At 35.3% G+C, this 15459-nt stretch overlaps 1 protein-coding gene across 1 annotated transcript in view; it reads right to left on the bottom strand.

The window, feature by feature from the left end:
• The window catches only part of TRDN (triadin), a 134746-nt gene that overhangs the window by 58683 nt on the left and 60604 nt on the right, over positions 1-15459 (bottom strand). Inside the window, exons 5-6 of the mRNA XM_027848580.1 lie at positions 12689-12748; positions 262-299 (exon numbers count right to left, since the gene is read on the bottom strand). Coding sequence (XP_027704381.1) covers positions 262-299; positions 12689-12748 — 98 coding nt within the window. The remainder of the gene's footprint in view (positions 1-261; positions 300-12688; positions 12749-15459) is intronic.

Below are 15459 nucleotides of genomic sequence, written 5' to 3' on the forward strand. Positions count from 1 at the left end.
AGAATGCTAGGATATCCCAGAACTTGCCCTCTATTGGAATAGCCTTTAAGAATTCACAGATCAACTCCCAAAGCCATGAAAGTAAGATTATAGTGAGATTCTTCTATAGTTTGGGACTCCTGAACCATGAATCAATAAAAATTTAACCCAAATGGCCTAAACATTTGCTCCAAAAAGGAGAGTGGAAAGTATTTGAATAAAGAAGTACATAAAAAGTAAAATAAAATTATATAACAACAATAATAATTCTCTACCTTTCTTTTCTGGCTTTTCTTTTTCTGGCTTTTCTTTGTGAGTTACTGTAAAGGAATAAATAATATATTTTATTAAAAGGGAAATAATACATTATAAGGTTATGGAAAACAGATTTTAGGGAGATAGAAATTTTAAACTACATTTTTAATAATCATCAACAAACACCAACATTTGTAGGTTTATACTAGTTGCAAGAGAGGACATCTATCTACTTAGAGGCTAGGAAATAAGTGGATGTGTGGTATAAGATGTGAAAAAAGCAGCAACACTTTTTTTCTTTTTAAATTTTTATTCATTTTGAACTCAAATGCATAAAGTCAAAAAAAGAACATTTCCATGTACACAGAACATAATAAAAAGAGGATTCCATGAATTTCCTTTTCACACTGTTTGCTTTTTTTAAACTATGTAACAAATATTATGCATCATTTTCAAAGCAACCCTGCTTTTCTGTGTTCCTTCTAAGTTTTCTTTTGTTCTCTGCTGTGCACTTTTTTTTCTCCCTTCCTCCCCTAGAGGAGGCTACCATTAGACACAAATATGTATATACATATATATACATATATATATCCATACTATACAGATAGATAGATAGATAGAGGGAGAGAGAAATAAATCACTCCAATAACACTTCTTAAAATAATCAGAAGAAAACAGAGAAGTATAGAAAGCTATCTGAACAAATGCATAATTTCATTACTTCCTTGTTGAATAAAATATATGTAGGTCACATGACGCTAATAACATCATGAAATCCCTGTTCAGTTGATACTAGGCATTGGGTACTTTTCTGATATTTATAGATTTCTTTTCTCACTTCCACCTTTAACCAAGAACCGAGAGTATGTTGCTAATAAAGACAATATTAGTAGAGAAGAGCCCAACAAGGTAAGAGAATACCCCTCATCTTTTTCAAGCCTCCAACTATTTCGGGCAAAGGAATGTGAAGCTCTGAAAGATGATAAGAAAAGCTTTTCTTGTATTTCCATGTAACAGTCAAAGTAGCCAGACTTGGATGTTCACACACACAGACACACACACACCAGTATCATAACAACCAGTTAGAGACAGAAAGGAGATATAAATATATTGAAATCTACTTTTGCTTTGCTCATTATTTTATCTTTAGTTTATTTTTAATAATACCAATAACTCATACTTTAGCATTTTAAGATTTATAAACCTTAATTTACCTATTTGTAAAGTAGGATATACAAGTCTTATTATCCCCATTTTACAGATAAAAAGAAGCAGAGTGTTTAAATGATTTGCTCAGTTTCCATATCTAGTATCAGAGCTATGACTCACACCCAGGTCTTTTAGCTCTAAAGCCAAAAGACTTTATTGTCAAAATATTTGGCAAGCAAGTTGGCATACTCACGCTTGTCCAAATGCTGGCCTTTCCCCAATCAGGACTTTCAGCTCAAGTCAGCTCTAAGAGCTCCTCTCTAACTGTCCCCATATGGTGCTCCCTGCAGCTCTCTGCCAGCTGCCAGGTGTCCTTTTGACTCTATAGTCACAAGACTCTTTTTGACATCAGATCAAACTAACTTTGCTAAATTTCTAATAAAATAACAACATGTCACAGAATGAGGGAAATAATGTAGTTATACAGATCTCTATGGGTACATTATTCCATTTGTGTCTCCAAACAATCATTTGAAATAGATAAATCTCCAACATTAGTATCCTGAGGCCCTAAGAAATGAAGTGACTGCACAAAGCTAGTGTCTTTTAACTCCATTTCTAACATCTTTTCCATACGTGTAAATAGAGCATGGATTGGATGTCCTAGCACACTTTGCAAGATCATTAGTATTGGTCCATTCATTAGACTTGCTTATGGTATTAATGCATATTTTTCACTAATGAGACACCCACGCAGAACTTGTTTAGATGAGATATTTTAATATGACTCAGATAAAACAAAAACATAATAATAACAGCAAAACACAACCATTTTAAAGCTCCTGAAAGAGTAACAAGTTATCTGTGATAAGCCATTCTTTCTATACCTTGATTAGAAGGATTCTCAAGAGAATGCCTTGTCTATCTTTCTGCCTCCAGGAAGGACTGGCCCTAACCCACCTCAGACAGATGGTTGTCCATTCTATTCAAGGCCTTTCAGATTGATGGGCACATGGACATAAATGAGAGAATTAATACACAATCAAAAGAGCAACTGTGCTGAATTCAACCTCAGATTAGCATATTAATGCTGTATTCTCACTGCCCTAGGGAAGGCCTGGTTCCTCCCAGTGTAAGTTTTGATTTGCAGACCCTGTTACTGTACATTGAAATTTCATTATCCTAAGAAGTGGCAGTATAATACTGCTTAGAGAAGCAGCTGTACCTAAGTACCCCAGGGAGCTCTTCAAAATGGAAACCAGCCACTACAGCACCTTGGGAGGAAACTTCAAGCACGGGAGAGATTAAGCAAACTCCAAGGTGGTGTATTTCTCTCATAAAAACCAACATAAGAATCTAATCCAACTTCAGGACTAGAATCATTTGGACATAAAACTAATTTGTAGTAGTAACCACTCTCTTTTTGTGCCTCTTAGCTTGGATTCAATATCTAAAAATATAAAAGCAGAGGGGAAAACAAGAACAAAAACAAAAACATCAACAACATCAACCCTTCTTGCTACTGACACAGTTTGACAAGTTACATCTTAGCTGGTACATATTTAGCTCAGGACAAAATAAGCTTTTTGCACCTGCTAGAGCTTAATTTGTTTGTCATCCTTATTTATAAGACACAAAAGCCCCTTAGCCATGCTGATAATTAAAAACAAAAGGAGTCCACCATTTGGAATGGTTTTAATATTTGGCAAACAATGTGGCATAGCTCTGCTTGTCCAAAGGCTGACCTTTCCCCAACCAGGACTTTCAGCTCGACACGCTCCAAGAGCTCCTTCTAACTGTCCCCATATGGTTCTCCCTGCAGCTCTCTGCCAGCCGCCTTAGGTTCTTTCACAGTGCTCTTGGCCCTGAATGCTTGCCAGCTGAGCTGGGTGTCCTTTGCCGAAATAGAACTAAGTGCTAGCAGTGAGTGTGACCCTACAATTCTTAATCAGGCACAATACCACTGCCCAAGCTACAGCTGGAATAGTAGGAATCCTGGTCCCTGAGTCAGGCCAAGCTACTTTGCTCTCCTCTCTCTTCTTAATGATTGAATCAGAAGGGTCAAGCTAGATTTTAAAAGCCCTTCTGAACACTGAGTTTTTCTGAGGTGGTACCAGTCTTCAATTTCAGATCAACTGATTTTAATTAAACAAAGTTCTATCTCATCAAGTGCTCTCACTAAGTCTTCATAGGTTCAGGGAGAATGCTCACCAAGTTTGCCAAAGCAGGGAATTGTGAAGAGTGGGGGGAAAGCTTGTATTGCCTGCTCGAAGTTGGGGACATGAAAAATATTCAAAGGTGAGTGGGAATAATCTAAGTAAATACAGCAGCTCCATTTTAGAGATGGGTGCTTCACATGAGATCTTACTTAATATTACTTTTACTTGACTTTTTTTAGGCAATTAGGGTTAAGTGACTTGTCCAAGGTCACACAGCTAGTGTCAAGTGTTTGATCTGAGGTGGGATTTGAACTCAGGTCTTCCTGACTTCAGGGCCAGTGCTCTATCCACTACACCACCTAGCTGCCCCTTAATATTACAATTTGGTTTCCAAAGTAAATTTTTTTCTTTCTAATTATTCTTGTATGTTAGATGCTATCTCTATAAAATACTATTGTGATGCTTCCTTGTGGCATAAGTAGTCTGTGGTCACTTGTGCCCAGATTATGTCAGCAAAATACAAGTACAGACAGGTTCTAATACTTGGAAAAGGCTTCAAGAGGACGGGGTGGTTATAAACTATGGACTAGAATAACTAGTTATAGAGGGGAAACTCATTCCCACTAGGTTACTCAATAGATTATTATTTTTTAATTGCAATCCATGACATAAAAACACAGTTCTGAATAGCTTTCCATCTTGAGCAGCCCCCTTCTGCTTCTGATATGACAGAAGTCAAGTGTTAAAAAAGTGCCAGAAGAAAGTAATCAGTACCAAATTTTTAGACCATCTATGAATATTAATATAACATGGGGAGTTGTTTGTAGATTTCTTTTATAAATTGAGTTTACCAAAAGTTTGGTGAGAGAAATTACAAAACATTACATCAAATTTAGTTTAAAAAATCACATCAAATCATTCAATCTAAGAATGGAACTAGAAGGAGGAAAATAAAAAGATGATAACTATAAAGAATCTTTAAAGATTTCAACAACAATCTATGTTTTCCATCAGTGAAAGTAGAATCAGTGCATTTGGACCATAATATTATTGTGCCCAATGTATAACATGAGAAAGTAGAAATGACCCCAAAGAAAAAAGACAGGAAGAACAGGTGGATCTATACCAAGTATATGCAAAGGAAGTCCAAGATGTAATGGACACAATTTTGAGGATCTTGAGGGATTGCCTAAGTGTTCCTTAAATAAAAATGTGAGAAGGCTTTGAAAATGATAGTTTGCAATGAATGACATTTTATACTCAAATTGGCTGACAGGTACACAGAATACAAAATCTCACTTTGGGAACTAGAAAAAAAAAGCAGCTTTTAGTAAGGAGCCTGCCATTGATAAATCAATAATATGGAATTTTCCTTGATAGAAAAAATTTGTTCAGTTACCTGGTAATTAACAATTCATGCATAACTATGGCAGGGGCAGATGCTAAAAAAAGGAAAGGAGAAGGGGTCACAAAAATAAGATGTAAAATTTTGATTACATTATATTTGACAGGTTTTTAAAAAAGCAAAATCAATGAAGCTAGGATTAGAAGGTAAATAATTGGAGAAAAATTATTGCATCACATATGGACCAAAAATAACATTCCCCAGTGGGTAAAGACTGCTCCAAATCATTAATAATCAGAGAAATGCAAACTAAAACTTAAACAATGCAGGGATTTCACCTTATACTTAACAAATTGTCAAAGATGACCAAATATGGAAAGAGTCATTGTTAGAGAGGCTTCATGGTGACTGGCACACTATTACATTGTTGATGAAGCCATGAATTGGCCAACAATTAGGGAAGGCAATTTGAAATTATATTTTGACAATTACTTAAAATGTTTAATCTAGACTCTTTGACCCCTAAATCCTACAGCTATGCATAATCCCTAAGAAGGTCAAAGAAAGAGCCTATATATACCAAAATATTCAAAGAAGCACTTTTTTTGGTAGTAAAGTACTAGAAATAAAATGGATGGTCATTAATTGGGGAATGCTTAGATAAATTGTGGTACTTCAATATAATTGATGACTTAAGAAACAATGGACGTAAAAAAAAAAGAGAGAGAGAAGCATGAGAAGATGCATGTGACTTAAGTATGTGAAGTAAGCAGAACCAGGAAAAAATATACACAATGAACATAAGGTAAACAAACTGAAAGCTGAATAATTATGTTAACAAGATTGGCCCCAACATTTCTCTTCTCCTTCATTACAGATGTAAGGGGAGCTATGGTTATGGAATATAGTGCATATAATAGATGTGTTGCGAGACATTGATTTGAAGCATAGGAGCATCTTAGTCCAATAAAATTGACTCACTGAACAATCTCCACTTCATACCATGCATAAACAAGGAGGATTCTAGTTTTCTTTCACATGTAAAAATTACTATAAAATAGGGGATAATATAGCTCTAGGTAGAATGCTCTTACCTACTTTGATTTTATGGACTATTTTTAATAACCACAAAATAAATAGTTTTTAAATAAAGAAAAACAAATGAAAAAAATCCTATGATAGAGTATGGGGGGGAGGCAGGGAATAGGACTATCAAAGTCAAGGAGTTCCAGAATTCATGAGTGATCATATCTCTGTCACCCTTGAGGGTCTGTCTGCCAGAGTTTCAGATTATAGCCATACATTTTCATGGGTTAGCAACCAAATCATTCATTATGTGGTTAAAGCATTTTTGAGACCAGTAACACTTTAAATATGTGCTACATCTGAAAGGAAATCACTCCTGATTCTAAACCAAATTAGTATGTATGGCCCGGACTATGAAGCTACCAAAATGATTTGTTTTGGGATTTTTTTTTCTAGAGCAAAGTGGAAGGGAAATAGGAAGTCTTGAAAAGATGAAGAAAGCAGTTATTCTAGTTTCATGATAAAATTTAAAAAAAAATAATAGTGCTCAAAAAGTCAAAAGATTTCAAGAATGTCACCTTTCATAAGCAATTTGATTGACACAAGCCTTTCTAATTCTTTCTACTTATTAAGGTTTATAAAATTTCCTAATTACCTGCTAGGGTCACATTTACTTAAAAATATGGAGCTTATTATTTGTGCACCAACAGAATGATAGTATCCTCACTTCAAACTGAAAACAGCCTCTCAGTACTAAGCTTTGATTTCTTTGTCTCTGTCTAAAGCATATGAAAATAAAAATTTTGAAAATAAATTTTAGTCAAAATTGGAAACTACTATAGAAAATAACATATCACTTTCATGAACAAATTCTATACATTAAGAACTTTAATTTTTTTCAAAATGTTTAACAGAAAGTTTTGATTGATTTAATTAGCATTGTTGTTGTCATTCAGTTGTATCTGGCTCTTCATGGTCCCATTTGGGAAAAGATACTGGAGTGGTTTGCCATTCCATTTTCCAGGTCATTTTACAGTTGAGGAAAATAAGGAAAACAAGGTTAAGTGACTTGCCCAGGGTCACACAGATATTAAATATGAGACCCCATTTGAATTCAGGTCTTCCTGGCTCTATGGCTGCCCATTGGGCCACCTAGCTGCCCTTAATTAACATTAATTTTTATCTATTTCATAAGTCATACTATTAGCCACAAAATATTACAACAGCCAGTGGAATGATGCTACGATACTGAATGGATCCTCTATAGCATATTTTGGAAATGTGGACATTGAGTAACTTGACAGACATGGATGGATTACCATATGTACTTGTGGAGGGAGGGCTCAGAGCAAAGAGATTCTGGATCCATCAAAGCACTGAAACAAATTTTAAAATGAATTCCTTCAGAAAAAAAGGTGGAAAAAGAAAGTAAATTATGAATTATTGAAACAAGTTTGAGCAATTAGGGACCTATTTTCAGAAAATCACCTAATACAATCTCTCAAAGGAGTTTTACCAAGCTAATATCAGGTTGAGAGAAAGTCTTTAGTGTATATATATATATATATATATATGTATATATGTATGTACGTGTATGTATATATGTATGTATGTTTGTATATTTCCTAGTGAATATGAGGAAAGGTATTGCAGCATTCTATAATAGGCCACTGAAAATCAATCTGACTTTTTATTGGGCAAAAGTGCAAAGCTGGGAAAGGTACTGCAATGTGTTAGCTCAGACACGTATGAAGCTCAGACCTCTCATGTCTTACTGAATTAAGAAACAATAAGCAGCAAATGCTTTTGCAGTCTGATGTATATTCTAGAAACCCTCCAAGATACAACATGATAATGCGAACATATTTCCTATTTTCATTTCTTTGCCCAGAAAACAGGAAGGTTGGTATGTATGCCCACATATGGGTAAAGTCCTTTGTAATCAGTCATTTCTTGCTGAAATATTAAAATAATATCTACTCTTTATTTTATAATGTAACTATAAGTATAAAATGAATAACTTGGTTATAAAGGGGAAATATTCTCCAATATAAGGAATGATATAAGCACATTTCTTTTTTCTCATAAAAGAAGTAAAACACATTGACTATTCAAAAAGTTGGAATGATAATACACAAATTTTAAAACTTGAGTTTCACCATGAGCTTTATTTCCCCTGTTAGTATTTAAATTTTCTGTGCTTTTGTTTTCATGCTGTGGTCCTTGGTTACTTATACTTTCAAAATTAACCACTGGCTTAAGAAGAGAGCAACCCAGGGGCAGCTATGTGGTGCAGTGGGTAGAGCATTGGCCTTGCAATCAGGAAGAAATGAATTAAAATCTGGTCTCAGACACTTGACACCAGCTGTTTGACCCTGGGCAAGTCATTTAACACCAATTGCCAAGAAAGAGAGATACAGAGAGAGAGAGAGAGAGAGAGAACACCACCCAAATCAAATGGCTTACATTTTCTTAATGTTAGATGCATATAGCAGGTCTTAGTTTTGAAGAAGAGGGCTGGGCCACCAAACAATTTGCAAACAATACATGGAACCATAATTCTCATTAGGGTTCTGAAAGATCTGTGGTTCAATATAAGTTTGAAAATGTTGAGTTTTCTTCTTTTAAAGTCAATTTGTTTTCTGCACTGAGGAGGCTTGATTGCTGAGCCAGGCCTTGGCTTAACTCCCTGACCAGAGAATTAGAGCAGGCTGGAACTTGTTCTCCTCCAGACCTGACTTTTTTCTAAAGGCTATGCACCACTCTTCACCCTTTCACAATTAAACTTCCTTGCCTGATCTCACCATCCTATTTTTGGTTAAACTTGTCCATAACTCAACCCCATTCCTTACTACTAAGCCCTGCCCCTGCCTTCTTTTTTAAAAGAATGGATAGCTTACCAGTGGCCCTTCAGATTCACTCTCAAAATTTTCAGTCCTTGGACAATTCTTTAATTGTCCCATCTTAGTTATAGTTGTCCCTGTTCTACTACTTGTATTGAGACCTTAGACAAATTCTCTGACTCATTTTCTACATCATAAAAAAAAAGCAAGAAATGAGTGAATTGGATAATTTCTAAGGTCCCTTAAAATTCTAAAACCATCAGATTTTAAGAAATGAATTATGGAAAGTGAATAAAAATTAAGACAATAATGAGAGAAATAACTGATTTCCCCCAAATCACAACTCCCTCCTATAAAAATAATCTAAATGAAGTATCTTATTTCTCTAAAATCAGAAGTTCCTCCTTCAAAAACACCCAATACAATGTAGCTATACTTTTCAAAGTCAGATTTACCTCATAACTCTTTGATGAACAATCAATCCATCATCCCCTTTTACATAACACTAACTGCTATTAAAACCTTGTACAATGTGTATTTTATGAGGGAGTTAAAGTACTTTGAAACACAGCTTCACACAGAGAAACTAATGTACCATCACATACAAACATAACACATGTGTATATAGATTCATATATCTATATACATATTTATGTATGTATATACATGCTTATTTTCACAAAAATAGGAAGATTCTAGTCTGCTCCTGTTCATAAATAAGGAACTTACAAATTATGTACAGTTTCTTAACCTCAATCATACTAGAAGCCAATGTGTAGAGTAAGGTCTAAAATTCATCTACCTAATCCACAGCACTGTTCTGTAATCATTAAACTACATTCCCTCATTACTGAGAACTATTCAGCACCCCAAATATATCTGAGATATTCAGGAAATCTATCCAGGCTACTCAGCCTCCTTGACTCTAGGATAGGCTCTGAGAAATTGGGGACTTACAGCCAAATTTACTGCTTTAATTATTCAATGCTCACTAGCTCTTTTGACAGTTTAATAAACCCACTCTACAGTACCCTGCTCGAAGTCTTTGACAGCGCGTTCCAAATAAAGCCAGATCCAAAAAACAAATGGTGCCATCTGCATAGCTAGATACAACCCAGGAGCAACACCATTAACTGAGCAGTAAAACCTAGAAAAGGATAAAAAAATAATCCAAAAGTGACTCTTTCTCCTTGTTCATATATCCAAATGGAAACACACAAACAAGGAGATTCAAATTTAGTTTGCATAGGCAAATAGGAATCCCAAACTATGTCAAACTTCCCTGAACAAAGAAGCAATAATAGAGAGAAAAAGAAAGAGGAAGGGGGGGGAGGGAGGGAGGGAAGGGGAGAGAGAGAGAGAGAGAGAGAGAGAGAGAGAGAGAGAGAGAGAGATTGGTAAGCAGACACTAATCCCCTAAATAGAAATAAAAATAGGTTCCAGATGAGTAAGGGTTAGTGTCCAGTTTTATATGAGGATTGGCTGAACAATCTGGAACATATGGGGCACTGTTAAGCTTAAAGAGGCCATATCAATAAAGTGTTTTGAGCTCTTCAGAGGAAGATGATTTAGCAAAAGTGGAGCACTATTGCAATGGTTCAAATATTAACATAGCACAAGGTTAATCAGAAGCTAGTTTTGTATTACTTAGATTTGGTAGTTATTATAATTAATATTGTATTACACAGTTAAGTTATAAACAATACTAATTATTTCAAACAATGTTTTGAGCTACACCCAAAGGCTTAACACTTGGAATTTCTTTCAGTTTCTACTCACATCACACAAAAAGTAGTGGCTATTAAATATTCCTCATTTTACTGAGGCATCTGAATTAGGGAGTCACTAATGAGATAGGGAAAGTTGTGAATACAATAGTAAGAATAATGGTCACTGGTTGGATGCATTTCCTGTTTTTTTAGTATATCACAATTTAGGTTTGATCAAATAATCATGGCCAAGAGAGTCACCATAAATGAGGGGAACTGTTAAGAAGGCAAAGACAATTCTATATCTCTGAGTGGTTTTCTGGTAATGCTCCTGAATGAAATTCTGTTGAAGGGACTTTGAATGACCACATTGTCACCTTTAGATGTCCATGCTGCATGTACACATAAAGGAAGTATTATGGGACATGGCAAGTCCATATTGGGTCATATAATTCCTTTGCATTTTTCTTCCAAATACTTTCAAAAGTATTTTCTGACATGGGACATGAAGGATCAAAACACATATTTCAGTGATCTGTGGTACATTTTAGCAGTGTATTACAGTGAAAAAAAGAAAGACCAGAATTTGGAATCCAGAAACTAAGGCTCTTAAATGGCAGTTTTAGGGTGTGGGAAGTCCCATCATTTCTCAGGACTGTTGTCAATTCATGACGATTTTTTAAAGTTCCTTTTAGTACTATGTTTATCATCCAGTGGCTTCATAAAAAGCAACCAAATATTCATCCAAATGGTATGCCCTCAGCAAATATAAAACTGCTATAAGCACCTCAAAACCATTAGATTACCACATATTTAGAAGTTATTATAATTTCTCTTGACTGATAATGATATATCTTCCATGTCACTCTCTTGCTCAAGAAGTTTCTATGCCTCTTAATTGCCTATAGGATAGAGCACACTATCTTCTTTTTTGCCTTCCTTTCCTCCCTCCCTTTCTCCTTCCTTCTTTTTTTTCTTCCTCTGTTTTTTTTTTCCCTCATGCTTCCTTTCTTTCTCTATCTCATTCTCCTCTAGCTCCTTTTCTTCTGCATCTTCTCTTCCCACTATCTTTCCCAGGGTCCCATTCTTAGGCTCAATCCCATGTTGATTAGCAAAGGAATGTTGATTTGCCCTGTTTCCATACTGGGCCTGTTCACACCTCTCTAGGCATCCTGGTAACACCACTCCTGGAGGAGTGGCATATAATGGCATGATATTGGCACCAGATTTAGTGGAGACATCCTGAATATTCAGCTTTAGCCCACTGAGGTTAAGACTTCCTGAGCTCAAATAATCTACAATCTTCAGCGTCCCCCAGTAGCTAGGATTATAGGTATGAACACCATGCCCAGGCAATCCATCTTTCTAAATTGGTTTCGCATTATTCTCCATCATGCCCTGCATTTTCTAGCCAAACTGACCTTCTCTCTCCTGCCTCTATTCTTTTGCATATATGTCCCTCATGACTGGGTTTATTTTACTCTTCCTCCTCTTCTTGGGATTCTTTTTTTTTTCAAGGCTCAAGTGCTACCTCCTACCCAAGGCCTTCTCTCCTACAAATAAACATATTTTTAGTGCTCCACCTCAAAAATATTTAATTTATATATGACTCCTATGTGTCTACCTGTGTATATTCTATTTCCGTCTAGCAAAATGTAAGCTCTTTGAAGTCACAGACTGCTTCATTTTTATCCTTGTATTACCAGGGCTTCCCAAGATAGATGCTTAATAAATGTTGGTAGTATTGAATTTATTCTCATTATATACTATGGGGATTAAATGAGACAATATATATAAAGCAAACACTGTGAAAATATGAGAGATTATGATTATTATTATTATTTTAGATATATAGATAGGACAATTACTTCTCTGTTTCTCAAAAGCAACTTTATCTTTAGAATGCCACAAACTCACCATAAAAGGATCCAGAAATAAATTTTCACTTTCTTTAATCACTATTTACATATAATGGAAACATCATTATGTCACCTTATTCCATGTTTGAATATGCAGTGCTCATTGATTGGCATAAAGTTGGCAACAGTTTTGTTCATATTTGTGAAGTCACATATTTTGAAGATAGTCAAATTAGCCTTATTTATTTTCTCCCCTCCTATATGTCTCATTAAAGCAAAAATATATTTCAACCTGCTCAGAGAAGCTGATATGAAAAGAATATATCCTAAACTCAAATAATGAAAAACAAGTAAAAACAATTACCTTTAGGTGCTATTTTCTTTTCAGGTTTTTCCTGCTTTTCAGCCTTTTCTTTGTGAATTTCTGAGAAAGAAACCATAATTTGCACTTTAGAAAAAAAAGTTTGAATAGTGAAGGGAGAGAAAGAAAAGTACTTCACAGATAAGTTGATCCTTGAACTATACAGTATTTCCTGAATCATGATATATGATTTGATGGTGACAGACAAAAAGGAAACATTTTATTACTCATATTGCTATTTCTCTTACTTATACCATCTTCAAATAAGAGAAATTTTAGTGGTTTCATAAAGTAAATATGATTGGGGAAAATCTTCGTAAGCTTGCACTATATTAGGATGCCATAACCAATCACAAACTATAATTACATTTTATTTCAATTACTCTCACTACAAATTAAGAATCCTTAATCGAAATCTAATTTAGATTTAGTAAGACACAATTTTTACATATTAAATTAAGAATTTGTGAAATTAGCTGTAACAACTACCTAATAGGAAGTATAGCTCAGAATTATGGAGTCAAGTTTCTTAATCAGCATTTGCTATCACATTGAACCAATAATTACAGGGATTAGATAGATAGATTACTTTATATTGAAAGCACTCAACCATGGCTTCATATATATATTGAAATGCTCAGTGATTGAAGAAACCTGGGCATGAAAATTAACTCCAAATTTCCCGTTAATTTAAACTAGAGTAAATAACAAATTAGAATCTTTATAAATTTTAGCAGAAGTCGCTAGACAGAGAGGCAACGTTAGGGCATAAAAAGAGCTCTGGGACTGTTATCAGGAAACCCAGGTTAGTATTGTGAAGCCAGCTCTTACTAGTTGCATGACCTTGGTTAAGTCCCCTATCCTATCTGAGAGAAGCAGTGTGATATAATGGATAGAAAGATATCCTAGAAGTCTAGATGATTCAAGTCCTGCCTCTGACATACTGGTTATACAGCCCAGGTAACTTTGCAAGACTAAAAACTATATAGCACATGCTGATTAGCTTTGGAGGAAGGAGTTTTGCACTGGGAGTTGCTCATGCCAATGATGGTAATTTTTTTTTTAGCAGTGAAGCATAACATTTGTACTATAGTTATCCTTTCCACATAGTGATATTCCCCATTACAATTTTGATATAGACATAAGAAATTAAATGGGAATTTTTGGGGAGTTTTGCTTCATGAAGACCAGCAGATGACCCAGAAAGAGTTTAGAAACTCAGAAATACATAAAATACATGTATTGTATAATGTCAACATATTTTATCTTTTAATACCATAATAATTCAGACTTCTTGTCTGGTATGGAGGGCAGGCCAAAAAAATTTACATGGATTTTCCAGATCATGGGGGGCACCGCACCTCTAACTCTGTGACATAGAAAGGATAACTGTACTTACTTGAAGGTGTTGATGCAATTAAACAAACCAAAACAAACAAACAAACTTCACCTGCTCTCTGAATATCAGAGCTTACTTTTTTTGTTTTGTTTCTTGGGAAGGGGAAGAAAATTGCTTTTAAGCAGCTTTTCAAAGCATACTTTGGACACATAAACAGAAATATTTCAAACCTTATATTTCAGAAAATTGTAGAAGGCTTGTGCTTTGCATTGGTGTGTGCAAAGAATAATATAAAATAATTATAATTATAATAATGTGTTACTAATGAAAGAGATGAGAGAGAGAGAGAGAGAGAGAGAGAGAGAGAGAGAGAGAGAGAGATTTTCAAGGACAAAAAATTAACTAGAAATACATTCCAGTGTGCTTTTTAAAAGGCAATATGTAGCATTTAGATAAGTTAACCTTTCCCAGTCATGTTCCTGGCTTGCAGACTTCAAAAACCATACCTCTGCCACTTGGATTCTAGAATGCCCTAAGCAGCTGAGAATTCCTCATGCTGGAACATCCAACTGTGGAATCCTTCTCAACTTGGAAGATCTGTCTCTAAGGCCTGCCCCATTATCCCATTGATGAGCTACTCTTGTGGCCTCTAATTTGTGGAGAGATTCAAGCTAGCCTTCATTCCCCTCTTGGCCTCTCTTCCTGGCTTCTGAAATTCATTAACATACCCCCTCACTGGCTACTTTAATTACCCCAATCCCCAACTTAGCTTTTCAGCCCCCTTTTGTGTATTAACATCCCCCATTAGAATGTCAAGTCCATCTGCACAGGGATTGTCTTTCTTTGTGCTTGCATTTGTATCTCCAGAGCTGAGCACAATTCTGGGCATATGGGATTTAATAAATGCTCATTTTCTCCTTTCCTTCCCTAATAATAGTATTGATAGGTTTCATCAATTATATAGTCCTTATTTTTTTTTTCCCAGAGAAGAGACTATTGTAGTAGAGAGATTTCTGTGGAGTCAGCAAGACCTGGTTCAAACTTGCCTATGACAAATACTAGCTATGTGATCCTGGGTAAATCATCTAACCTGTCAGTGCTTCAGACATCTCTCTAAGAGCCTAAGTTGTAAAGCAGTTGTCAATCTGCATTGGTGGATGATGTTTCTTCAACAAGAGTACCCTACACCAATGAAATCACAGATCTGAACTCAAAAGAAGCAATACTTTTAAAAGTTGGATTATTATCTAAACAAGCTACAACATGGTAAAACTAGGCAATCAAATAATCAATAAGATTAATATATTTATATCGGAAGCATCCATTTTTTTCCTCCTCTGCACCTTCTAATACTCAAAGCTTGCATGGGTGTGTTTGTGTGTGTGTGTGAGAGAGAGAGAGAGAGAGAGAGAGAGAGAGAGAGAGAGAGAGAGAG

This window comes from Vombatus ursinus, unplaced genomic scaffold (genome assembly GCF_900497805.2).
Source record: "Vombatus ursinus unplaced genomic scaffold, bare-nosed wombat genome assembly UNPS02006779.1, whole genome shotgun sequence".
Lineage (NCBI taxonomy): Eukaryota > Metazoa > Chordata > Mammalia > Diprotodontia > Vombatidae > Vombatus > Vombatus ursinus.